The sequence below is a fragment of the Stegostoma tigrinum genome, chromosome 17 (genome assembly GCF_030684315.1).
Source record: "Stegostoma tigrinum isolate sSteTig4 chromosome 17, sSteTig4.hap1, whole genome shotgun sequence".
NCBI classification, from domain to species: Eukaryota; Metazoa; Chordata; class Chondrichthyes; order Orectolobiformes; family Stegostomatidae; genus Stegostoma; species Stegostoma tigrinum.
In genome coordinates, this window is record NC_081370.1 from 52,753,927 (window position 1) to 52,778,904 (window position 24,978).

Below are 24,978 nucleotides of genomic sequence, written 5' to 3' on the forward strand. Positions count from 1 at the left end.
ATGGAGCTTTCAGCAATGATAGTTACTGTGTCAAGCTAAATCTGACATAGAAGGAGCTCATGGGCCAGAAGAAGACCAAGACAGGCTTTTCTTTTAAATTTATACTTGTGGCCCACATACAACATTTACTATGAAGAAACTGCTCAGTGAAAAAGTATTATTTGTCCATTTATTCTTGCTTCATGGCTGTTGATGAGACATTGAGACTTTTGTGTAGCCATGTAAACTAATTGTGATGAACATATAGTGTTTTTGTCTAAAACTAAATTGAACTTGGCTTCCTTAAAACCAAACCGTCCTTACTGTATGAAAACTGACTTTGTTAAATCTCTAATAATTCTGTATCAAATTACTTAGTCTCTGCCAGATTTACAAAGCTGGTGCCAAGTTATTAAATTCAAATGCACATATCTCGCAATGTATTTAGTCAGAAGCTTTTTTTTAAATGTAACCCATACAGATTTATGTGCTCAGCTTGTCCTATTGAAATTGGAGTGTGTCGTAACCCTTTAGAGATTGATACGATAATTCCCTCACTGGGTGGGACATGAACATATGAAAACATGCAGCTCAGCATAACATTAGTGACATTTAAAACAAAAGACTGAAAACTTTCATGCATGTCAGGCAGCACTTGTGGAAAAAGAATCAAGACTAATGTCTCAGGCCAATGTCCTTGCATCAAAATCAGGGGCAGGTACTACTTTAGCATCCTGCAAATGCTTGAAAAGTGGTGTGAGGGATCTTTGGGGGCTTATGGTGGTAGTGGGTGCATTGACCAGGATTATGCAATAAAGTAGAAGCTCTGTGATAGACGAATATGTCACGAAACCAATAATGAGTTTTAACACATTGGACAGTTATGCTGGTTTATTTAACAAAAAGCCTGTGGATTGTTTTTGACACAGTGACTTTTTAATCCCCTTTTTCTAATTTGAGGGAACTGACCTACATTGACCCAGCTATGTACCTTGATATATGGCACAGCTGAGGTACACAACTAGCCATGTGGGAAGATCATAAGCCTAAGCCCATATGCTGCTACACTCCACGTCTGTCTGCAACATTGATATGTATTGTACAACCATGCTGCCAAATCTAAATTTTTACAATAATGAAAACTGTAGCGTACTTTTAACTCTAATACTGGTCTCTGGTACATCCTGGATTTTAATTGTTACACCATTGGTGTGTGTGGTTTAAATTGGCCCCCTCTCTTCCTAGCTTTTCACTTTTAGAGCACTAAATATGCACTTTTTTGTCCAAGCTTTTGGCCATCTTACCAAATATCTCCTCACATGACTCTGTGTCATTCTTCCTTTGATCATGCTCCTGTGAAGAGCCTTGGGACATTTTATTACAAAAAGTTGCTAAATTGTGTTGTCATTGCACTCTAATTCAACAATTTGTTCTGCTGAAGAATGTTATTTCATTCATTGAGAAAGATTATTGTTATTGCAAAAATAACTTTAAGCACTGACTGTGAGAGGGCTTGGGAGGGTTATTGGAAGGCTGGAAAAGCTTTAAAATCAGCATGAGAAAATGTTCCCTAATCCTTCCAAAGTGCTGGATAGCAATATGATCACAGGCTAAGTATTTTGACTGCTTCAAACAAAGATTTAATCTTTGTCGAGAATGAGAAATTTGCTTACATGGTGAATTCCTGAAAAAAACCAAGAGCCTTAAATACTGCTGAAAAAGGACACGTTTTATCAAAGCTTTTAATCAGCAAAACTTTTCATAAGAAATACCAATTCAAGGGGAAACCAACATTTATGCTGGACAAGAAGAGAGTACTGATTGGTAAAGGTTATACCATTGATGGTGCACCCATTAACTGCCAAACGTTGTTTAAATCAGGTTGTCTGATTGTTCAGGGCATTGCCATGAGAAATGAACCAGCACATGTTCAAATGTCTGTCATTTGTTTTGTTGAGATGGAAAAATCACAGTGCACTTTCAAAATCTCAACTGTCGAGCCTTTGCTCAATCTCGAAGGCTGTAAAGTGCAAAAGCTGATAATAAGGTGCTGTGCAGCAGGTCTAGGACAGAAATATTGGCATGACAATAGGAAAATTAGTAATACTGTATTAGCTGCTCACAATGCTGAGGAAGGTAATGTGACTGTGGTACCTGGTTTGCTTCAGAACATGGTCGAGCAGTTTCAAGGCTGAAGAGATTACAAGAGAGTTGCAGTGGGAGAGAGATTCCCTGAGGTTGGTCCGGACGGAGGAGGGTAACTTCTTCAGGTTAGGCATCCCTGGAAGAGGCTTTGCAGTGGGGTTGAAATTGTATCAGTGATAATGAGAACTGCAGATGCTGGAGAATCCAAGATAACAAAGTGTGGAGCTGGATGAACACAGCAGGCCAAGCAGCATCTCAGGAGCACAAAAGCTGACATTTCGGGCCTAGACCCTTCATCAGAGAGGGGGATGGGGAGAGGGAACTGGAATAAATAGGGAGAGAGGGGGAGGCGGACCGAAGATGGAGAGAAAAGAAGATAGGTAGAGAGGAGAGTATAGGTGGGGAGGTAGGGAGGGGATAGGTTAGTCCAGGGAAGATGGACAGGTCAAGGAGGCGGGATGAGGTGGTAGGCGCAACTCTCTTGTAATCCCTTCAGCCTTGAAACTGCTCGACCATGTCCTGAAGCAAACTAGGTACTACAGTCACATCACCTTCCTCAGCACCTGCCTACAGAACCGGACCATCCGCAATAGACTACAATCTAAATTCAAGCCTTGCCAATTTGGCCCCAGCCGTGACCACCTCTACACCCAGAACATTCAGACCATTCAGAAGCGTTTCTCCCTGCGAGTCCTGAAACAGACACTCGCAGCCATGCGCCAGCGCCTCCAGGCACTGCAATCCAGCCTGCCCCAGTTCAGAGCCTCCCACTCCCAGACCTGCAAAGGACCTCTGCTGTTTTTTATCCTCCGCAGGATCCACAGACTGAACACCCAGTTCTACTCAGCTTTACTGGACTCCAAAAATCGTAAGTACAACAAACTCAAACACCTCTGCTCGGTTCACAACAAACAACTGCACCTCCCAGTCGCGAACCATTTCAACTCCCCCTCCCATTCCTCAGATGACATGTCATCATGGGCCTCCTGCAGTGCCACAATGATGCCACCCGAAGGTTTCAGGAACAGCAACTCATATTCTGCTTGGGAACCCTGCAGCCCAATGGTATCAACGTGGACTTCACAAACTTCAAAATCTCCCCTCCCCCCACTGCATCCCAAAACCAGCCCAGCCTGTCTCTGCTTCCCTAACCTGTTCTTCCTCTCACCCATCCCTTCCTCCCACCTCAAGCCGCACCTCCATTTCCTACCTACCACCTCATCCTGCCTCCTTGACCTGCCCATCTTCCTTGGACTGACCTATCCCCTCCCTACCTCCCTACCTATACTCTCCTCTCTACCTATCTTCTTTTCTCTCCATCTTCGGTCCGCCTCCCCCTCTCTCCCTATTTATTCCAGTTCCCTCTCCCCATCCCTCTCTCTGATGAAGGGCCTAGGCCCGAAACGTCAGCTTTTGTGCTCCTGAGATGCTGCTTGGCCTGCTGCATTCATCCAGCTCCACACTTAGTTATTTTGGATTCTCCAGCATCTGCAGTTCCCATTATCAATGAAGATTCTTGTTTGTGTTTAATTAGTAAACGGAAGGTACATATCTATGGTTTAGTTAGTTGCCCACTAAGTAATGCCGTTCTGAAGAAGGGTCACTGGACCTAAAATGTCTGATTTCTCTCCACAGATCTGCTGAGTTTTTACAGCAATTTCTGTTTTAGTTTCTGATGTCCAGCATCCGCAGTTCCTTCAGTTTTTTAACGTTTCGTTGATGTTGATTTTAATTTGTTCCAGCAAAAGTCTTCATGTGAAGTCCTGCTGGTGTGATTCTCTCTGTCAGTCCATCAGAAACCATACACTTTAAAAGTTCTCAGTCCCTATGGGGAGCCATGATAAATTGAGGGCTCACTTGAAATGCAAATTCAGAGTCTTTGGAAAAGGTATGTTAGATTTTCCAGGGTTTATCCAGCAAAAAGTCAACATAGCTAGGTTCAATATGTAAGCATTTCTAAAGAAAGATTCTTTGTCTGTTAATGCCTACAACAGTTAACCAAAATTAATTTGAAGTGTGTGGTGCTGACAGTCCTGGTAATAAAAGTAGAAATTGTTAAAAGTATGGACTCAGTGCTTGAACTTTGAGGAGAAAACTAGCACTCAGTCTGAGTTCGCTGAAATTTAATGAAGCAACTGGAGTTTGAGATAGAAATAAAAAAAACCTCAAATTTGAGAAGGAAAGTTTGCAGACGACACAAAGGTCGGAGGTGTCGTTGACAGTGTAGAGGGCTGTTGTAGGCTGCAGCGGGACATTGACAGGATGCAGAGATGGGCTGAGAGGTGGCAGATGGAGTTCAACCTGGCTAAATGCGAGGTGATGCATTTTGGAAGGTCGAATTTGAAAGCTGAGTACAGGATTAAGGATAGGATTCTTGGCCACGTGGAGGAACAGAGGGATCTTGGTGTGCAGATACATAGATCCCTTAAAATGGCCACCCAAGTGGACAGGGTTGTTAAGAAAGCATATGGTGTTTTGGCTTTCATTAACAGGGGGATTGAGTTTAAGAGTCGTGAGATCTTGTTGCAGCTCTATAAAACTTTGGTTAGACCGCACTTGGAATACTGCGTCCAGTTCTGGGCGCCCTATTATAGGAAAGATGTGGATGCTTTGGAGAGGGTTCAGAGGAGGTTTACCAGGATGCTGCCTGGACTGGAGGGCTTATCTTATGAAGAGAGGTTGACTGAGCTCGGTCTCTTTTCATTGGAGAAAAGGAGGAGGAGAGGGGACCTAATTGAGGTATACAAGGTAATGAGAGGCATAGATAGAGTTGATAGCCAGAGACTATTTCCCAGGGCAGAAATGGCTAGCACGAGGGGTCATAGTTTTAAGCTGGTTGGTGGAAAGTATAGAGGGGATGTCAGAGGCAGGTTCTTTACGCAGAGAGTTGTGAGAGCATGGAATGCGTTGCCAGCAGCAGTTGTGGAAGCAAGGCCATTGGGGTCATTTAAGAGACTGCTGGACATGTATATGGTCACAGAAATTTGAGGGTGCATACATGAGGATCAATGGTCGGCACAACATTGTGGGCTGAAGGGCCTGTTCTGTGCTGTACTGTTCTACTGTTCTATGTTCTATGAAAGCGAATGTGAAAACTGAAACTTGAACCAAAACCAGAGGAAAATCTTTAATTTCAAGGAGAGCGACAGCAACAGAGATAAACCCAAATGGAAAAGTTGGAAAGAAAATTTGAACTTGAAAGAAAAAAATTGATTATTTAAGCAGGGGTTGGCAAGACAACTTGATAGTGAGTCAGCTTTTAACTCCTGGTTTTGATTTGGCAGAATCACTCAGTGAGGATGGAGTTGAAGTGCACTTGTATCATTTGACAAAATTATTATTAAACTGTATTGGCCCCAAGAGGAAGTTGGACTACTTTATTGAAAAATGTGCTTGTGGACAAAGCTTTAGATGTACACTTATTTCTTTCAGTCATACACTCTGGTAATTATGATAGAGTGAAAGCTGCTTTCTTCAATGCCTACAATTTTGTGCTGGAGCTTTCAGTACTTGAGAAACTTGAGGAAGTCAGACTCTGGTGGAATTTGCTGAAGGGAGGGAAATGATATTTGAGAGATGGTATAGTTCCATGAAAACTCGAATATGACTGAAAACCGTAGAGACAGAATGCTAATGGAAGAATTTATAAATAGTATCCATTTGGAATAAACTCGCACCTAGAAAACCCTAAAGTTTCTGACATAAGAAAATCTGCAAGTGACAATTACAAATTGTCTCACGGTCATTTTATCAACAGCCTTAATGAACTCAAACAGAAATGCTAGAGATGTGAGATCAGATCAAAGTGAGGGAATTGGCCCAGGGGAAAAAAATTCCCTCCCCCCTCAGAATAGTAAGTGAAACAGTCTGAAGGCTAGATTTGTTTCATGTGTAAGATTAATAGAGTAGCACAGGATGCAGGAAATAGTGGAGGATTGCTGTTTAAGAAGGAAATAACCATTTTCTTGACTTGCGAGGCAGACAAACAAATCATTTTTCTTATTCATTCACAGAATGTGGGTGTTGCTGGCTAGGCTGGCATTCAATGCCTATCCCTAACTGCCCACAGGGCACTTGATAGCCAACCACATTACTTTAGATTTATAGACATACGTAGGCCAGGCCAGATAAGGATGGCAGTTTCCTTCCCTAAAGGATATTAGTGAGCAAGATGGGTTTTTCCATTTGTTTTTTATGGGTTAACTGGTTCAGTCAAGTTGTTGATGCAGGTAAGTGACTGAACCTCCTCCAAAAATTTGCTCAGTTAAAAGAAACATTGAAAAGATGTACTGATGGGAATTGTTTACTCACCCTTTTGTTTAGAATTAATTTAGAATTCGGTTTAATTTCCAGCCCTGTAATTGTGAAGATTTTGCCTACTTTGCCTCATGAAGTTAAAACTACAAAATGATCTAAAAGAGTGAACAATATGATCAAGCATGGCTTGATCAAATACAGTCAACACGGCTTTGTGAGGGGTAGGTCATGCCTTACGAACCTTATCGAGTTTTTTGAGGATGTGACTAGTAAGGTTGATGAGGGTCAAGCTGTGGATGTGGTGTATATGGACTTCAGTAAGGCATTTGATAAGGTTCCCCATGGAAGGCTCATTCAGAAGGTCAGGAGGAATGGGATACAGGGGAACTTAGCTGCTTGGATACAGAATTGGCTGGCCAACAGAAGACAGCGAGTGGTAGTAGAAGGAAAATATTCTGCCTGGAAGTCAGTGGTGAGTGGGGTTCCACAGGGCTCTGTCCTTGGGCCTCTACTGTTTGTAATTTTTATTAATGACTTGGACGAGGGAATTGAAGGATGGGTCAGCAAGTTTGCAGACGACACAAAGGTCGGAGGTGTCGTTGACAGTGTAGAGGGCTGTTGTAGGCTGCAGCGGGACATTGACAGGATGCAGAGATGGGCTGAGAGGTGGCAGATGGAGTTCAACCTGGATAAATGCGAGGTGATGCATTTTGGAAGGTCGAATTTGAAAGCTGAGTACAGGATTAAGGATAGGATTCTTGGCAGCGTGGAGGAACAGAGGGATCTTGGTGTGCAGATACATAGATCCCTTAAAATGGCCACCCAAGTGGACAGGGTTGTTAAGAAAGCATATGGTGTTTTGGCTTTCATTAACAGGGGGATTGAGTTTAAGAGTCGTGAGATCTTGTTGCAGCTCTATCAAACTTTGGTTAGACCGCACTTGGAATACTGCGTCCAGTTCTGGGCGCCCTATTATAGGAAAGATGTGGATGCTTTGGAGAGGGTTCAGAGGAGGTTTACCAGGATGCTGCCTGGACTGGAGGGCTTATCTTATGAAGAGAGGTTGACTGAGCTCGGTCTCTTTTCATTGGAGAAAAGGAGGAGGAGAGGGGACCTAATTGAGGTATACAAGATAATGAGAGGCATAGATAGAGTCGATAGCCAGAGACTATTTCCCAGGGCAGAAATGGCTAGCACGAGGGGTCATAGTTTTAAGCTGGTTGGTGGAAAGTATAGAGGGGATGTCAGAGGCAGGTTCTTTACGCAGAGAGTTGTGAGAGCATGGAATGCGTTGCCAGCAGCAGTTGTGGAAGCAAGGTCATTGGGGTCATTTAAGAGACTGCTGGACATGCATATGGTCACAGAAATTTGAGGGTGCATCCATGAGGATCAATGGTCGGCACAACATTGTGGGCTGAAGGGCCTGTTCTGTGCTGTACTGTTCTATGTTCTATGTTCTATGTGAGAAAACAGGTAACAACATTACTTGAAACAAACAATGCAACAAACAAAACTCTCTTAAATGGTTCAGCTGCATCCAGTGCTAATGCCAATCAGCTTGAGGAAGGCTCTTAAACATATTTTAAATCTTCAAAATGATAAACCTCTTGCTAAGAAGTAATTGCACAAAGCATGAACTAAGTAGGAAGACAAAAAGCAATGAAAATCATTTAGATTAGATTCCCTACAGTGTAGAAACAGGCTGTTCAGCCCAGCAAGTCCACACCACCCCTTGAAGCATCCCACCCAGACCCATCCCCCTATAACCCACGCACCCCTGAACACTATGGGCAATTTAGCACGGCTGATCCACCTAGCCTGCACATCTCTGGACCGTGGGAGGAAACCAGAGCACCCGGAGGAAACCCCCACAGACATGGGGAGAATGTGCAAACTCCGCACAGACAGTTGCCCAAGACTGAAATTGAACCCAGGTCCCTGGCGCTGTGAGGTTGCAGTGCTAACCACTGAGCTGCCGTGCATCCATTTATGAATGGATGAAACTGTGTCAAGGTTGGTTAATACATCATCAATATGAATCTTAATGAATTATCAGCTGGCCAAGGAGATGGAATGTGCAGAGATTTAAGAATAAGGAAGTTACTGAAGGATGCTTTGCTGCTGGCGGTGTTGGAAGACTGAGTGAAGTGACTTTCAAAAGGACACTGGGCAATTCACCCGAATGTGACAGGTAGAAGGGAGCCTGATTCGAAAAGCTGGGAGGATCTCTTTTTAAAAGTTTTTATCTCTACTGGGACCAGAACCAACCCTCTGCCACTCAAATTGTCACTCATACCAAATTACATTTATCTATCACTCCTGTGCTCACTGATCTACATCGGCTCCTGGCCCAGTACTACCTTGATTTTCAAATTCTCATTGGTTTTTTTCAAAATTATCAATAGCCTCACCCATTCCTTCAGCCTCAAAGCCCTGCATGATATTTAAATTTGTTGAGTTCTGGCTTATTCAGCATCCCTGATTTTAATTGATCTACTATTGGTGGTTGTGCCTTTCAAGCTTAGGCTGTAAGCTTGAAACTCTTCTCCCTGAACCTCTCTGATTCTCTACCACTCCTTCTTTCTTAAAACTTTTTAAGGAACCACGCTTTTGGCCATTTTCCCGCATATCTTCCCCTGTGAAGTGCCTTTTCATTGAAGATACCAGTTACTACAGATCCAGTTATGTCAAGGTTATTAACATCCATGGAAAAGATTTTTAAATCTTTGCTTAGATTATTTTTGTTGTTTGACTAAAATGTATTATTTCTGTGTTAGAAGAGTTCATGATCACACAAACTGATTAGACACAGTGGCCAATTTGTGCAGTATGATCCTTCAGGTTTAACACTTACCAAATTTTGCTAATGCAACCATTTATTTCTAAGATTCAGGCAATTCGTGCTTGTTTGGAATCAACTTACACCATTTGATGAATGGACCAAAAGAGGCATGAAAGACATTAAATGACATAGTTGTTCAATTATGGAGATACCAAGAACATCAAACATTGAGTGTTACCGCCACCTATGGGAATTATGTATTACTGCCACTTATTGGTGGAAGTGGGCAGTGAAGTCAATTTTAACTGGAGTGGCTTGATGTAGTGGTTCACTGATCATTTCATGCTCATTCCTGGCTGCTGTCATTTTCAAAACGCCTTCCCCAAAGAACATTCAGTTCGTCCTCTTCAAGACTTAAGTCAGGAATGGAATTTGATTGAATGCTTTGCACTTACTGGATGAATGTATCTCCAATAACACTCAAAAAGCTTGGTACCACCTAGGACAAAGCAACTAAATTAATTGACACCCCATCCCCCACTATGTAAACATTCTCACCCTTTACCACCATGTAGAGGAACAGCAGAAAGCAGTTAAATATCAATGAGATTGCTGTAGTGCTGACGTCATGTGTAGATCAGACTGGTAAGGACAGCAGAATTCCTTCCAATAAAGCATCAGGTGATTCAATTGATGATACTTTCATTGTTATTCTTACTGACATTTGCTTTCAGTTCCAAGTGAGTAAGACCCAATTTTAATAGTAAAATTGGTTTCAATTTATCTACTGTTTAGGTAGTTTATCTCAGTTTGCAACATAAGTGACTTCCGTAATAAAATTCTCCAACACAGTAATAAAACTATTTTTCAGGGTTTAAAGAATATCATCCAGTGGAATGAGTTGAATTGAAAAGGCATTGTAGAGAGTACTTGTAGAATGTGTTGTATTTATAGACAAGGCCTTCTGTTCAAATGTCTCCATTTTGTCTTCCTGTTGCAGAGCCAGTGATACATCAGTTAAGTTTGGGCTTTTCACATTTCCCCTCTTACAGAAGAACCCCTGTAAACATTTGTCCTAATTGAGGAGGGTAGTGGAAAGGGAGAAAGTGGAAGAAATCAACACTTGCAAAGAGGAATGAGACAAACCAAACAGAGACATACAGAGAGAAGGCAAAATGTGGGGAGAAATTGGAGATTGAAGTGCCCTTAAATGTGCCAGTATGAGAAGGAAGGAAGACATCAGGTTTTTTGTTTATTCATTTGTGCAATCTGGGACATAATTTGCTGGGCCAGCATTTATTGCACAGCCCTAGTTGCCCTTGAAAAAGTGGTGTTGAGCCGCTTTCCTGCAGCATTGCAATGTATTTTTTTAAACTACAATGTCCTCACTGTCGGTAAATCTGCTGCCATTTGGAAGGGAGTCCCAGGATCTTGACACAGTGACACTAAAGGAACATCGATATATTTCCGAGTCAGGAGAGTGAGTGGCTTGGAGGAGAACTTACAGGTAGTGGTGGTGTTCCAATGTGTCTACTGCCTGTGTCCTTGTATATCGTAGCCACCATGGGTTTGGAAGGAGCTGTCTGAGGAGCCTTGGCAAATTTCTGCGGTGCGTCTTGTAAATGTTACATACTAATGCAACTGAGTGTCACTGGTAAAGTGAGTGATTGGCACTACAGCCACAAACAATCAAGTGGGCTGCTTCTTCCTGGATGGTGTCAAGCTCCTTAGGTGTTGGAACTGCAACCATCCAGGTAAGTGGGGAGTATTCCATCACACTCCTGTAAACGGTGAACATGCTTTGGCAAATGTTCAATTCCTGGCTTCTGACTTCTCTTGTAGCTACACTATTTATGTGGCTAGTCCAGTTCAGTTTCTGGTCTATGGTAACCTCTAAAATGTTGATAGTTGGGGATTCCTCGATGGTAGTACCGTGATCCCTGGAATGGTAGGTTGAAAGTACGATGAACGGCTAAGGATCGTGGGATTGTATTCATTAGAGTTTAGAAGGTTGAGGGGAGATCTAATAGAAACTTACAAGATAATGTATGGCTTAGAAAGGGTGGACGCTGGGAAGTTGTTTCCGTTAGGCAGGGAGATTAGGACCCGTGGGCACAGCCTTAGAATTAGAGGGGGGTAAATTTAAAACGGAAATGAGGAGACATTTCTTCAGCCAGAGAGTGGTGGGCCTGTGGAATTCATTGCCATGGAGCGCAGTGGAGGCCGGGACGTTAAATGTCTTCAAGGCAGAGATCGATAAATTCTTGATCTCACAAAGAATCAAGGGCTGCAGGGAGAGTGCAGGGAAGTGGAGTTGAAATGCCCATCAGCCATGATTTAAATGGCGGAGTGGACTCAATGGGCCAAATGGCCTTACTTCCACTCCTATGTCTTATGGTCTTATGGTCCTATGGTGATTGTTAAGGGACATTGGTTAGATTCTCTCTTTTTAAGTCTGATCATTGCCTAGCAGTTATGTGGCATGTATGTTCTTACCACTTGTCAGCCATAGCCTGGATATTGTTGAAGCCTTGCTGCATTTGGTCAGCAATTGTTTCAGTATCTGAGGACTTGCGATTGGTGCTGAATATTCATAGAATCTTAGAATTATAGAGTCCGTACAGTATGGAAGCAGTCCATTTCGCCCATCAAGTCCACACTGACCATCCAAAGAGCATCCCAGCCAGACCACCTCCTACTCTGTACCTGTAACCCTGCATTTTCCATAGGTAATTCACTTAGCCTGCACATCATTGGAGGAAACTGGAACACCCAGAGAAAACCCACATAGAAACAGGGAGAATGTACAAATTGCACACCATCAGTCACTGGGGGTGGAATCGAACCTGAGTACCTGCACTGTCATCAATGAACATCCGTCTTCTGAATTTATGATGGCGGGAAGCTCATTGCTTAAGCAGTTGAAGATGGTTGGGTGTGATGTTGGCAAAGTGCAAGGCAGGAACAGATAAGCTGAACATCAAAAGAAATGATTGAATAATCATGCAAATGTTTGACAAATGAGTTGTAAATTTGCTCTCACAATAAGAGCCTGACGCTGTAAATGGAATCCATGGCAGTAAGTAAAATCAAATTAAGTTATCAGAATATGAATTCAGTATTTATTTTAGACAGCTTTAATCAAGGATTATGATTCATTCATCGTTATCAAGGTATACTTAAGCCTGAATTTGTCAATAACGCAGCTATATTTAATTCAATTCATCTGAAAGCTATTTTATACTTAGGCATTTTTCTTCGGTTCAGTGTGCTTATTATCGGTCAGCTAACAACTCCATAGTTTTGGGCTGAGAACTTATTTCTGAAAACAAACTATTTGAAGAGATCTCTGTGCTGCAATCTAATACTCTTCTCTGTTTATCACCAATTCTCCTCCCCCTCTTTATCTGTATATAGTTTGGATCATAATGGAAAAATTGTTCAAATCAAATTTAACAATGCTACTCGAGACTCAATCCTTGATGTCCCTCTGGAATTGGTGCATCCTTTCCTTTCTGCTCTCAAGGACTACGTGAATCTTATGTACAAGCCGGAAAACCTAATTACTTTCAAGATGGAAGCAGGTGAGTTTACCAAACAATATCGTTTTCTGTTTGTTATTTCTGTTTAAAAGTGCTGCAATGTTTAGTGGTGAATGATTTACATCCTGCGTACTGTTCAATAGGCAATATTATCAATGACCAGTGTCTTCAAATTATGTACACATACGAAATATTTGCATGGATTGAGATATTTAATCACGATTTATAAAAATGTTAGCTCTGGTTTAGTTGTGGGGCAAAGTTGAAGAATTACTTTTTGGCCAAAATGTGACAGTCAACTTTTTAACACCTAGCCCATTGAAAATGTCACGACATTCCAGCCTCATTTGATGTATTTGATTTTCACTGACTTTGAACTTGCCCAAGGTTCATGCTATTGGCAGAAATTCCAATTGAAAATCAAGGCCCCTTGATATATTTGGCAGTGTAACATGAAAACGTGAATTTTAGAAAAACACGGGAAAAGGTTTATAATTATAAGACCTAGTGGGGTGCAGCAGAATAGTTAAAAGATTCCAAGATAAGTTCTTTTTCTCAAACTACTCCAGCATACATTGGAGAAGGTGAACACAGGGAGAACTCTGTGGATCCTGTAGCAAATCCTTGGACCTCTCCTTCGCTGGCCTTTCCTGCCCCAGCACATTATGGAACTCCCCGCCCCTACCACCTTCCTCAAACACAAGCTTAATTTGAACCAATTACTGTTCCCTGGAATCATTATTAATGGTGCCTTTCAACCATAGGCCTGAAGTATTGGCTGGCAGACTAATTTCAAGTAATAAAATCTAAGCTGCCAATTCAAAAATCTGACCAGTCACACTCCCTTCTGAACTAGTACCATTGTCAGAGGTCTTCCACTCTCCAATGCAAATTCCCATGAATCTCTCTGCATAAATTTATTTCAAGCGTTGGTGTGGAGAATTTGGGGAGGCATCTAAGAAAGTAATAATATTTAGGGAACCATCTAATCAGGAGATACAGACAATTCTCCATAACTGAGAGGAAGCCGATACATGACAACAGTACCACCTGCAAGTTCCCCTCAAAGACATGTACCATCCTGACTTGGAAATGTATTACTGTTCCTTCGCTGTTGCTTAGTTCTGTATCTCCCTTCCTAACAGCACTTTGAGCAGTAAATGTTGGCCCAGCCTACAGCATCCATACCCCAAGAACTAAAGAAGTAAAAACTGTAAAGTGCTTTTCAAAGAGCCTGCCATCCATTTCCTCTCATTGGCTCTGGTTCTTTTGCCAATCACTTTAAATCAGTTATTTATGCTGTTTATTCCACCCAATGGGAACAGTTTCATTCTACTTGGCCTGCACAGATCACACATGATTTTAAACAGAGCTATCAAATCTCCTTTTAACCCTCTCTTCTCCAGTCCCCAGCTTCTTCAGTTTCTTCATGTAACTGAACGTCCCTCAAGCCTGAAACAACTCTCTCAGCTGTAATGGATCACACCAAACCCCCCTCAAATATGTCAAGGAGATAGCTTAGACCCTAGCTTTTATTTTATTTCAAGACAAGTGTAAAGTGTTATGTTGCAGATGTAATTCCATTGGTTACACTATTCAGCTTTAAGTGAAACACACATTATTCTTACCTATAGATAACATACAAATAAAAGAAAGAAGAATTGGAATAATTTCAACTCTGTTGGAAAGTTTAACAGAATAATAGATTATTTAACTACTAAACAACAACTGTTGCAATGTAGCAATATCTCAAAAGCACACTGTTGGCAAACGCAAATTCACTAAAATAGATACATGCAATATGCATCCAATCCAGGAGGAAAAAACATCAAGAGAAAATTCTGGCAGACAGAGAGAGAACTCAGGCATTTTACCATAGCAGGGAGAGACGTTTGGAAGCTTCAAAACCCCAACAACTACTGGAAACTGAACTAAAAGCCTGCTTCTTTGGGAGCCTGACTCCACCCATTCATGCTGCTTCTATTGATCCAATTTTATTTTAAAAAGTTCCAAAGTCTCTCAAATTAGTTACTTTATTGGCTTAGAATAGACCATTTGGTACCTCTGTCTCAACCTCTCGTCATTAAAAGAAACAGAACAAAATGCACCCCTTAAAGCCATAGTATCATCACATGACACACTGTCAGTGCCTTCACATTCTTCCTGAAGTATGGTGCAAAGAATTGGACACGATTCTCCGTTTGAGGTCAAGCTAGTGTTTACAGAGGTTTAACATAAATTGCTTGCTTTTGAATTATATAGCCCTACTTATGAAGCCCAGAATCCCACCTGCTTGTGTGGAAACAAATAAAGAGTGAGAAAGATGGAAGAGACAAACATTGGGGAGGTGTAAGGAAGAGATGGACATGGAAAAAAATTACGATACCTTGATTGTTTACATACTTTGCTCAATAGTTTATGAGTAGAATCTTCCTCCGTAAGGTTGTACTTAAAGAAACATAGTTCCTGTTTTTAATTGCAGGAGATATACTAACCTTTGATAACTGGAGGATATTACATGGCCGTCAGAACTATATTTCGAGTGCTGGTTCTTCACGTCACCTGGAAGGAGCTTACGCAAGTTGGGACGAGGCTTTGTCACGACTACGTTGCTTAGAGAAGGCATTGTATGGCAACAAATAGATACTTCAGATATTAAAAAACGGTTGTAATAGAGCAGGCAACAATAAGCGATTTTTAGGATTAAAACAGTAAATTCTAAAATTTGACAATGCATGCCCCAGATATAATCATGTAAGAGAAGCAGGATGTGTGAGTTAATACTTATACGATTCTGGGAATAAGACAATGTTAGTATTTCAGAGGATCACTTAAATCAAGCATTTCTGACTGGGACGGAGGCTGGATTGGGAAAGTGTTACTGAACAGTGTTCCCTCTGAACTATGAGCCAATCCATCAAGCTGAATAAATGAGTTTTACTGCAAGTCTAGCTCACAAACAAAGAACTGGTGGCCTCCAATCTAATAGAAAATCAACAAACAAGTGGCAAGCTGACATGATTAATCAGTTAGAATTAAAATCCAAATTTCACCCCGGTTGATCGTTGGAGCACAAAGCCTCTCACCACTTCCCTCCCTCAACTCTCCCTTCCTCTTCCAGTCTCTTTGCCAGGTCTTCACTCATGTCATGCTGTGGCTGGAAAAGCTTTTGAGTGAGTGGTTGACTAGTACACTGTATTTATGCAAAAATGTGGTCTTAGAAAATAAAAATATGGAGTTGACTTATATGTTGTCAACTTTATGCCATGATGTAAGGTACAATATAAAGGAAAGTACTTCATCATTACATAAAATAATCACATATCTAGATTTTAAAAATCCACAATACAGTACAGAATTAAGTATGCAAATGTATGGAGTCTGAAGAAAAGGCAGAGGAATAAATATATGAAAATAATTGAAAAATGTTTTGCCACAAACAAAAAATTTCAATTCTACCAGTAAAAATATTCTATTTTCCAAGCTGTTTGTAGAAACCCAATTTATTGTTTGAAAATTTAGCAGCTGATTCAAGCAAATGAAAAATTCAATGAAATGGCAATAAATAACTGTCTAGAATGTAATAGGCCTCGGAGGCCAATTCCACTGGTGCTTTTAGGTGTTATGGAGTCTGCAAATGATGTCTGAAAATGAATTGTCACTTTAGTCTGTTTTTAATGCTGGGTATCATCTTTAACCTTGCGCTTGGAAGAGCCACCTTCTAGTGTATCATTAAGAAGTTAATTATCACTGTAATGTGTGCTTGCAATATAAGTACCAAACTGAATCCACTTGACAACCAATCAGCACTCTCCACTCCTACAGTCTGCAGCCATTTTCCTTTAGTATTCTTACAAATTGTTCAGCGCAAGACGAAAAGCTTCGACAAAAAGTGTCTTTCTCAGTAACATTGAAGGTCTGCACTGTTTGCTGCTGACTGTCTCCCATGGTATTTTCCCAGATGACCATCTTGGCAACTTGTACTATTTGCCACCTCTGGCAATATGTAGTACTAGGTAAGGTTCGTGCTACAACTGCCTAGGGTGGGGTTGTGCACTGGAAATAAAGCCCCGTTATACCCAGAGTCATCACAAATGTGAAAATCTGATTAAACAACTGAATTGCCAAAGTTTGAAAAACAAGAAGATGCACACCAGGTTTTTACGATTAAGAAGAAAATATCTATTTATTATAATCAAAGAATTTTAACAAGTGGCAAGAAAGAGACATGAATTGCTAACTTGTAACTATAAGTTAAAATTCTACCACTCTTAAAAATTCTTGCACACAGACAGACTCACAAAGATTATAAATGAGGAAAGAACAAAAATGTTGGTGAAGCACAATTCTAACACGAATTGGAAATACAGGCATTGTTGAGCGGTTTTCCCTCTGTTCTCTTCTGATGGGGTCATGGAATTTTGGATGTGCCAGTTCCCCATTCTTTCATTCATTGATGGTTGAAGATTTGCCCTTTCAGTGTCTCAGAAGATGTTTGTCCTCATTTTTCTGCCACAAAGGAATTTGCACAGGGAGAGAGTGGCAAGCTGCTCAGAATTTTCTTTAACTTCTCCACACAGAAAAGGGAGAGAGGGAGGTGCTTTCTCCTTCAGAGGCTGGATGGTCATGCAGTATTATTCAAACAAAAGTGTCACCACCCGGCCAGGAACCAATGAAGAAGTTGTTACAATGCTGAGTGCTCCTGAACAGACACAACTGGCCCTGATTGAAAAACCAATCAAAGTCTGTCACTGTGCAAGAGGTCTAGCACTTCATCCACTGCTTGAATAAGGCAACATAATAAATATAACTCATTGTAAGTTCTGGTAACTTTTTTTAAAACTGTGATTCAGGACAATATCTTTTCCCATCTTTTAGTTCTCTGTCCGGAAATAGAAGTTGTCTTTACAATTGTTTCATGGTATTTGTTACCACAGAGGGCTACAGAGACTGGTTCATAATGTATATTCTTGGCCGAGATAGAGACAGATTTTTAATCAGCAAGGGATTCAAATGGTGTGTGGAAAAGGCAGGAAATGGTGTGGAGGATTATCAGATCAGTTGTGATCTTTTATTGAATGGAAGAACAGACTCGATGGGTCAAATAGCCTACTTCTGTTCCACAGATCTACTGCCCTATTGGAGAAGAAATCTCTATCCTAAATGAGTGACTCCTTACTCTGGAATTGTGGCCCGTGATCTTAGACTTTTCCACAAGGGGAAATAACCTCTCAGCATCTCCCTTTCATGTCTCCAAAGAGTCTTATATATGTCAATAAGGTCCTCTCTCATCCTTCTAAACTCCAACGTGTATAGGCCAACAAATTCATCCTCTCCTCATAAGAGAATCCTTCCATACCTAGAATCAAACTTTTGAGCCCTCTATAGACTGCCTCCAATACCAGTATATTGTTCCTTAGGAAAGGGGGCCAAAACGGTTCACAGTATTCTAGGTGTGGCCTAACTGGTATCTTCTTTAGCTGTAGCAGGAGCTCCCTATTTTTTACTGAGTTCCCTTTGAACTGAATGTCGACATTCTATTTGCCTTCCCCATCACTGAATTTGTATGCCAACTTGTTATTTATGAATGAGGGTTTCAAAATCTCTTTGTGATTCAGCTTTCTGTAGGCTTTCTACATTTGAATAATAGTCAGATCCTGTATCCCTCCAGCAAAAGTGTATTACTTCACATTTTCCCACATTATACTCAATCTGCTCAATATTTACCAGCTCATTTAAAATTTCTATGTCCATCTATAGACACTTTGTGTCATCCTCACATCTGCAAAGTTGGCGATTTTTTTGCCTTCATTCAATGGGTATTGCTGGCTGGGTCAGCATGTATCGCCCATCCCTAGTTGCCCTTGAGGAAGTGGTGATGAGCTGTCTTTTTGAACTCTTGCAGTCTACATACTGTAGGTAGACCCACAATGCCTTTAGGGAGAGACCCAGCGACAGTGAAGGAATGGAAATTTATTTCCAAGTCAGCATGTTGAATAGTTTGGAGGTGGTGGTGTTCCCATGTTTCTGCTGCCCTTGTCCTTCAAGATGAAAATGGTTGCGTGTTTGGAAGATGCTTTCTTTGGTGAAGTTCTGCAGTGCACATTGTAGATAAAGCACACTGCTGTTTCTGAGAATCGGCGGTGAAGGGAGTGGATGTTTGTGAATGTGGTGCCAATCAATCGGTTGCTTTATCTTGGATCATGTGAAGCTTCTTGAGTGTTGTTGGTGCTGCACCCATCCAAGCATGTGGGCATATTCGTCACTCTCCTGACTTGTACCTTGTAGATAGTGGACAGGCTTTAGGGAGTCAGGAGGTGAGTTACTGTCCGCAGTATTCCTAGCTTCTGACCTGTCTTTGTAAACACTATATTTATGTGGTGAGTCAACTTGAGTTTCTCGTCAACGGTAACCCTCAGATGTTGATAGTGGGGTAATTCAGTGATGTTAACACAGTTGAATGTCAAATGCCAGTGATTAGATTGTCTTTTATGGGATATGGTCTTTGGCTGCATTTGTGTGGCGCAAATGTTACTTACTACCCGTCAACCTAAGCCTAGATATTGTCCAAATCTTGTCAGATTTGAGTGTGGACTGCATCAGTATCTGAGGTTCATGAATGATGCTAGCATTGTGCAATCAATGGCAAACATCCCCACTTCCACCCTTATGACGGAAAGAAGGTCAATGATGAAGCAGCTGAAGGTGATTGAGCTGAGCACACAACCCTGAGGAACCCCTGCAGGGATATCCTGGAGCTGAAATGTTTGACCTCGATCAATCACAACCATCTTCCTATCCACCAGGTATGACTCCAACCAGCAGAGAATTTTACTTTGATTTACTAATGTCACATGTACTAAGACACAGTGAAAAATATTGTTTTGCATAACAAATCAGACCAGACAAATCATACCTTACATTGTTATATCAGGGCCTGGATGTGAGTTTGCTCACTGAGCTGGAAGGATGCGAGCAAACTCACATCCAGAAACTCAACCTGAGCTACAAATCTTCTCAAAACTCATTATATCAGGGTAATAGAACAGAATGCAGAATGTAGTATTTCAGCTATAGAGAGTTTGCCCAATACCCATTGATCCCAGTTTTACTAGGGCTCCCTGAATCCAACTCGATTGAATACAGCTTTGAGGTCAAGGGCATTGACTTTCATCGCACCTCTGGAATTCAGCTCATTTGTCCATGCTTGCACCAAGGCTGTGATGTAGTCAGGGTCTGAGTGGCCCTGTTAGAACTCAAACTGGGCATCACTGTATGCGTATTGCTGAGCAGTTGCTGCTTGATAGCACTGTTGATGACACCTTCCAACACTTGCCATCTTGAAGATGTCCTCCTTATCCCAACTCTTCGGTTAGCTAGCCTATCCTGTATCCAAGCTAATATATTACCGCTAACACCATGGGCTCTTGTTCCATTTACCAGCCTAGTATGCAGTACCTTATCAAGTGCCTTTAGAAATCTCAAAACATATTGCATCTACTGGTCAGAGATAATGGGAGCTGCAGATGCTGGAAAATCTAAGATAACAAAGTGTGGGGCTGGATGAACACAGCAGGCCATGCAGCATCTTAGGAGCACAAAAGCACAAAGGGGATGAAGGGTCTAGGCCCGAAACATCGACTTTTGTGCTCCTGAGATGCTGCTTGGCCTGCTGTATTCATCCAGCCCCACACTTTGCATCTACTGGTTCCCATTTACTAATCTTGCCATGGTGTACCAGTCCAATCCACTCCTGACTGTTAGTGTAAGTTGGAGTGAGAAGCTGGTCCACACTGCTCCACACAGATCTTGTCTACCTAGAACTTTAGGGTAAACACTGCCTACATCTTGTTTTAGCACGTCCAGACAAGTTCAAATGATGGCAATCAGAAATTGTGAGCTAAAGCTAGACTTTCATATCGTCCTGTTAGCAGTTATTCAGTTCATGTTTTCACCTTTGCCCTCCAGATTTCCTGGATTCAGGTAAGAGACCAGCAACACTTAGCTTTACTCAAAGTTCCATCTCTTATCTAACTCTTCTAGAACTCTTAACAATGCACTTAAAATAAAACAAATAGTGTGGGCTGCAGATCTGAAACAAAAACAGAAATTGCTGGGGAACTCAATAGGTCTGGCAGCATCTGTGGGAAGAAAGCAGATCTAATATTTTCAGCCTGGTGACTCTTTATCAGAGTCCTGATGTGTCACATGCAGCAAACCTTAATCCTCAAAAGCCACATATTAAAAAGTCTTTCATCTTTTCTGCCATTGTTTCACCCCCTTGTATTTCCTCAATACATTCCAAAAGTTCAAAATTCACTCCACCAGTGGAAATTCCATCCCTAAACATCCCTCTTCTCTTTGAAAACTTAATTCTTTGACTGAGCATTTATTCGTCTTGAATAACATCCTCTCCTTAGGATCATTGTCAGGTGATGAAGGAGCTGTGTTCGGAAAGCTTGTGATTTCAAATAAACCTGTAGGACTATAGCCTGGTGTTGTGTGACTCTGATTTTGACCACCCCAGTCCAAACCAACACCGTCACATCATGGCTACCTCAGGATCAGTGTCAGCTCTTACCTGATTACACTGTTGAGCCTTTAGAACTGCCTTCTAGGCACTTTTTGACATCACGTGAAAATGAGCCCGAGTTCCACCAGCTCCAGAGTTGTGTAACAACATCTCCGAACAGGTTGATTAGAAAAACAGGTTAAATGATTTTTTTAAAAAGTTAGCAGTTTAGATATTGAATCAAAATATCCTACTGTACCTGTGTATTAGGTTTATCTTCTGTCAGTATGTGATATTTTTTGAATTAATGCAATGTCTTTTGTATAGCCACTTACGATTGTACCAACTGAATAAGTACGAATATTCATCCAGCCCATCTTATAACTTTTGATGATTCTTATCCACTTCTGTTTCATACTCTATGTAGATTTATAAAATTGCCCACCATGTAATCCTGTTGATTAGTTTGATATTGCTTTGTTTAGCATTGTAAATAAATTTATGATCTATTTTTGAATGTAATTTAGCCGTTTTAAATACAACAGCCACATTAATGCATTCCATTAATCAAAAGGCCTCCAAAAACTGCACAGTCATTTCAAGGCAATCTGAGTCAATGAACTAATCGTGCTAAAGAAACAGAAGTTGTTGGTGAAATGCAAGAGGTCTGGCAGCATCGGTGGGGAGAAAGCAGGCTTAATGTTTCAAGTCCGGTGACTCTTTGTTAGAACTGAAAGCAGCTGGGAGTAGGTGGTATTTACGCTGAATGAGATGGGACGATCGATGGGGGTATAGTTGAACAGATAGGTGGAGATGGAGCCCAGAGAGAGGAACCATTCCTTCTGGACTCCCTGGTCCACTCCTCCTCCATTTCCAACACCTCCCCACATCCCCACGACAACTGTCCCTGTAGTCGCAGAAGACGTAAACCTGCCTTTTCACTTCCTCACTATCCAAGGCCCCAGTCATACCTTTCAGATGAAGCAGTGATTTACCAGAACTTCACTCAATCTAGTCTATTTACTGCACACAACATGGTCTCCTCTACATTGGGGAGTCAAAGCACATACTTGGTTTCCCTTTGCAGAACACCTATGTTCTGTCCACAAAAATGACCCTGAGTTGCTCCTTCTGCCGCAACACACTACCATGCCCTCTGGCCAACATCTCTGTCTCAGGCTCACTGTAGAGCTCCAGCAAAGCTCAGTGCAAGCTGGAATAGACTCTGGATGAAATGTTAATTTTGCTTTCTCCCGAAAGATCCTGCCAGACCAGCTGAATTTCACTGTCTATTTCTGTTTTATGTTTCAGATTCCCAGCGTCTGCAATTCTTTGTTTTGTTATATATAATTTCGCTTTCTATCCTAGAAGAATGGAATCAACAAGTGACTGTGTGTACGGAACAGGCTTCACCTACAGCCAGTCAGAATTAAATCATGCTCTGTCTGGTCCAATCAGAGTTTGTGGATACCGCTGATCAAGTTGTGGTTGTAATCTTTGGAAATCATTATTAAGTCCTCACTTCAGTAGTACAGTGTGCAGAAATCAGAAAGAAGACTTTCAAAAAAGAACTTCATCCCAGTTAACCAAGAACTAGTATTCCATTGTAAATCAGTTGAATTCAATGTCTTGTTTAGTGTCACTTGTGTTGTATTTGTTTTGATATCAATACATTTGTGGACCTTGCTGAAACACACATGCCCAGAGTGGTTTTGTATTTGGTCAGACACTGAGTCTTAGCATGAGGGCTAAATTGGATGTCAAAATTCTAAGCACACATTATATTTCATTTAAAAATCTGGAGAGTGAAGATCTAACTGTACAGACACATTTGTGTTGAATGTCAATGTGTCCCTAGTTGGCAGCACTGTCAAAGTGTGCTGAACAGAACATTGTATTTCACAGACACTAGTTCATGATCGCTCCTGCCGCAGCAACAGCCAAGGTACTTTTTCACTTTTAGAAATCAATATACTCAATTCCCATTTCAAGTGATCAGGAAGGTGAATGCAATAGAAAGATAAGGAACTTTACCACAGTTTTGTATCATATCTGTAATTCAGTGTAAAGTCTTGGTCTCTTTACTTGAGACAGGATATTAGAAGCCTTTCAGAGAAGGTTTATTCCACTGACTTCTGTGATGTAGGGACTGTTTTATGAGGAAACGTGGATATGTTGGGCCAGTTTAGATGCATGAGAGACGGCCTTTCAAGACATAAGATTCTGATGGGACTTGACAGTATGGAAACTGAGATGATTCCTCTTGTGGAAAAGACTGAAACAAGGAGAAGGGTCTAGGCCCGAAACGTTAGCTTTTGTGCTCCTGAGATGCTGCTTGGCCTGCTGTGTTCACCCAGCTTCACATTTTATTATCTTGGATTCTCCAGCATCTGCAGTTCCCATTATCTCTGATGCTTTGAGGGTTTTTCTGTTTAAAGTGGAGATGAGGAGGACGTTGTTCTTTCAGAGCATTGCTGGAGTGGAATTCTCTTCCCCAAAGAGCACTGACTATTTTATAGACAGGGTCAGATAAATTCTTGATTGACAAGGAAGTCAAAGAGCATAGGAGGTGGACATGAAGGTGGAGTTGAGGCCGCAATTAACACAGCAATGAATTTGTCCAATAGTGGAACAGTCATGGGCCCTGCTCCTAAACTGTACATTTATATGACTTTTTCCAACATATTTTCATTTATTATAGAAATATGAGTGCTAATCATAAACCTTTTGCTGTCCTGATTTAATTAGCTCTGCTGCATAAATATAGCTCTAGGTGATCATTAAACAATGATTTGACGTTTTGTTTAGTCTACTGTGTGAAATTTACTTCAAGGAATGAACTGATTGTAAAGGCAACAATTTATCTTTACATGGCATCTTTAATATAATGAGACATTCAAAGGCACTTCATGGGAACATTACAAAATGAGGCAGAAGGCAGAATGTGGGCATAAAACTCTTTTTCAGGAATGCAGCCAGTGGAGTTTGGCAGGTGTCTGTGTTGGCACAACTATTCACATTATACTTTAACGAGCTGGATGAAGGAAATTGCGGCATTGTTGCTAAGTTTGCAAATAGCATAAAGATAGCAGGAGGGACACGTCGTGTTAAGGCTAAATGGGGAAAGGCTTCAGAAATCTGAAGGGATTCAGGAGTCCAAGTTCAGGATTCTCTTAAGTTTAACATACAGGTTTAGTTAGGAAGACAAATACAATGTTACCAAGGTTTTTGAGAGGGCTGCAATAAAAGAGCAGAGGTGCGGCTGTGTAAGGCTCTGGGCAGACTGTATTTGGAACATTGTGAGCAGTTTTGGGCCCAGTGTCAAAGGAAAGTTGTGTTGACTTGGGAGGGGGTCCAAAGGACATTCACAAGATGAAGCGCTTGTCATGTGAGAAGCAGTTGTTGATCTTGGGTCTGTACTTGATGGAGTTTAAAAAGTTTCGGGGAGTCTGATTGAAACTTACGGAATACTGAGAGGCCTAGATAGAGCAGATCTGAAGAAAATGTTTCCACTAGTTGGAGAGACTAGGACCTGAGGGCATAGCCTCAGAGTGAAGGGACGTCTGTTTTGAATTGAGATGAGAAGGAATTTGTTAAGCCAGAGGGTGATGAATCTGTGGAACTCATTGCCACAGAAGGCTGAAGAGGCCAAGTTATTTAGGGTCTTTAAGACTGAGGTAGATAATTTTCTGATAAATAAGGGATCAAAGGTTACAGGGAGAATGGCCTAATTCTGCTCCTATGTCTTACGGTCTCATGGT

At 41.3% G+C, this 24,978-nt stretch overlaps 1 protein-coding gene across 5 annotated transcripts in view; it reads left to right on the forward strand.

The window, feature by feature from the left end:
- bbox1 (butyrobetaine (gamma), 2-oxoglutarate dioxygenase (gamma-butyrobetaine hydroxylase) 1) overlaps positions 1-21,728 on the forward strand; it is a 177,237-nt gene extending 155,509 nt beyond the window's left edge. For 4 of the 5 annotated variants that reach the window (XM_048545120.2, XM_048545121.2, XM_048545124.2 and 1 more), the window contains exons 7-8: positions 12,581-12,747; positions 15,188-21,728. In XM_048545120.2, coding sequence (XP_048401077.1) covers positions 12,581-12,747; positions 15,188-15,348 — 328 coding nt within the window. In that variant the 3' untranslated portion in view covers positions 15,349-21,728. Of the gene's footprint in view, positions 1-2,939; positions 2,993-12,580; positions 12,748-15,187 lie in introns of all 5 variants that reach the window. The other variant, XM_059652150.1, reaches the window with a different exon arrangement.
- Positions 21,729-24,978: the final 3,250 nt, after the last annotated feature.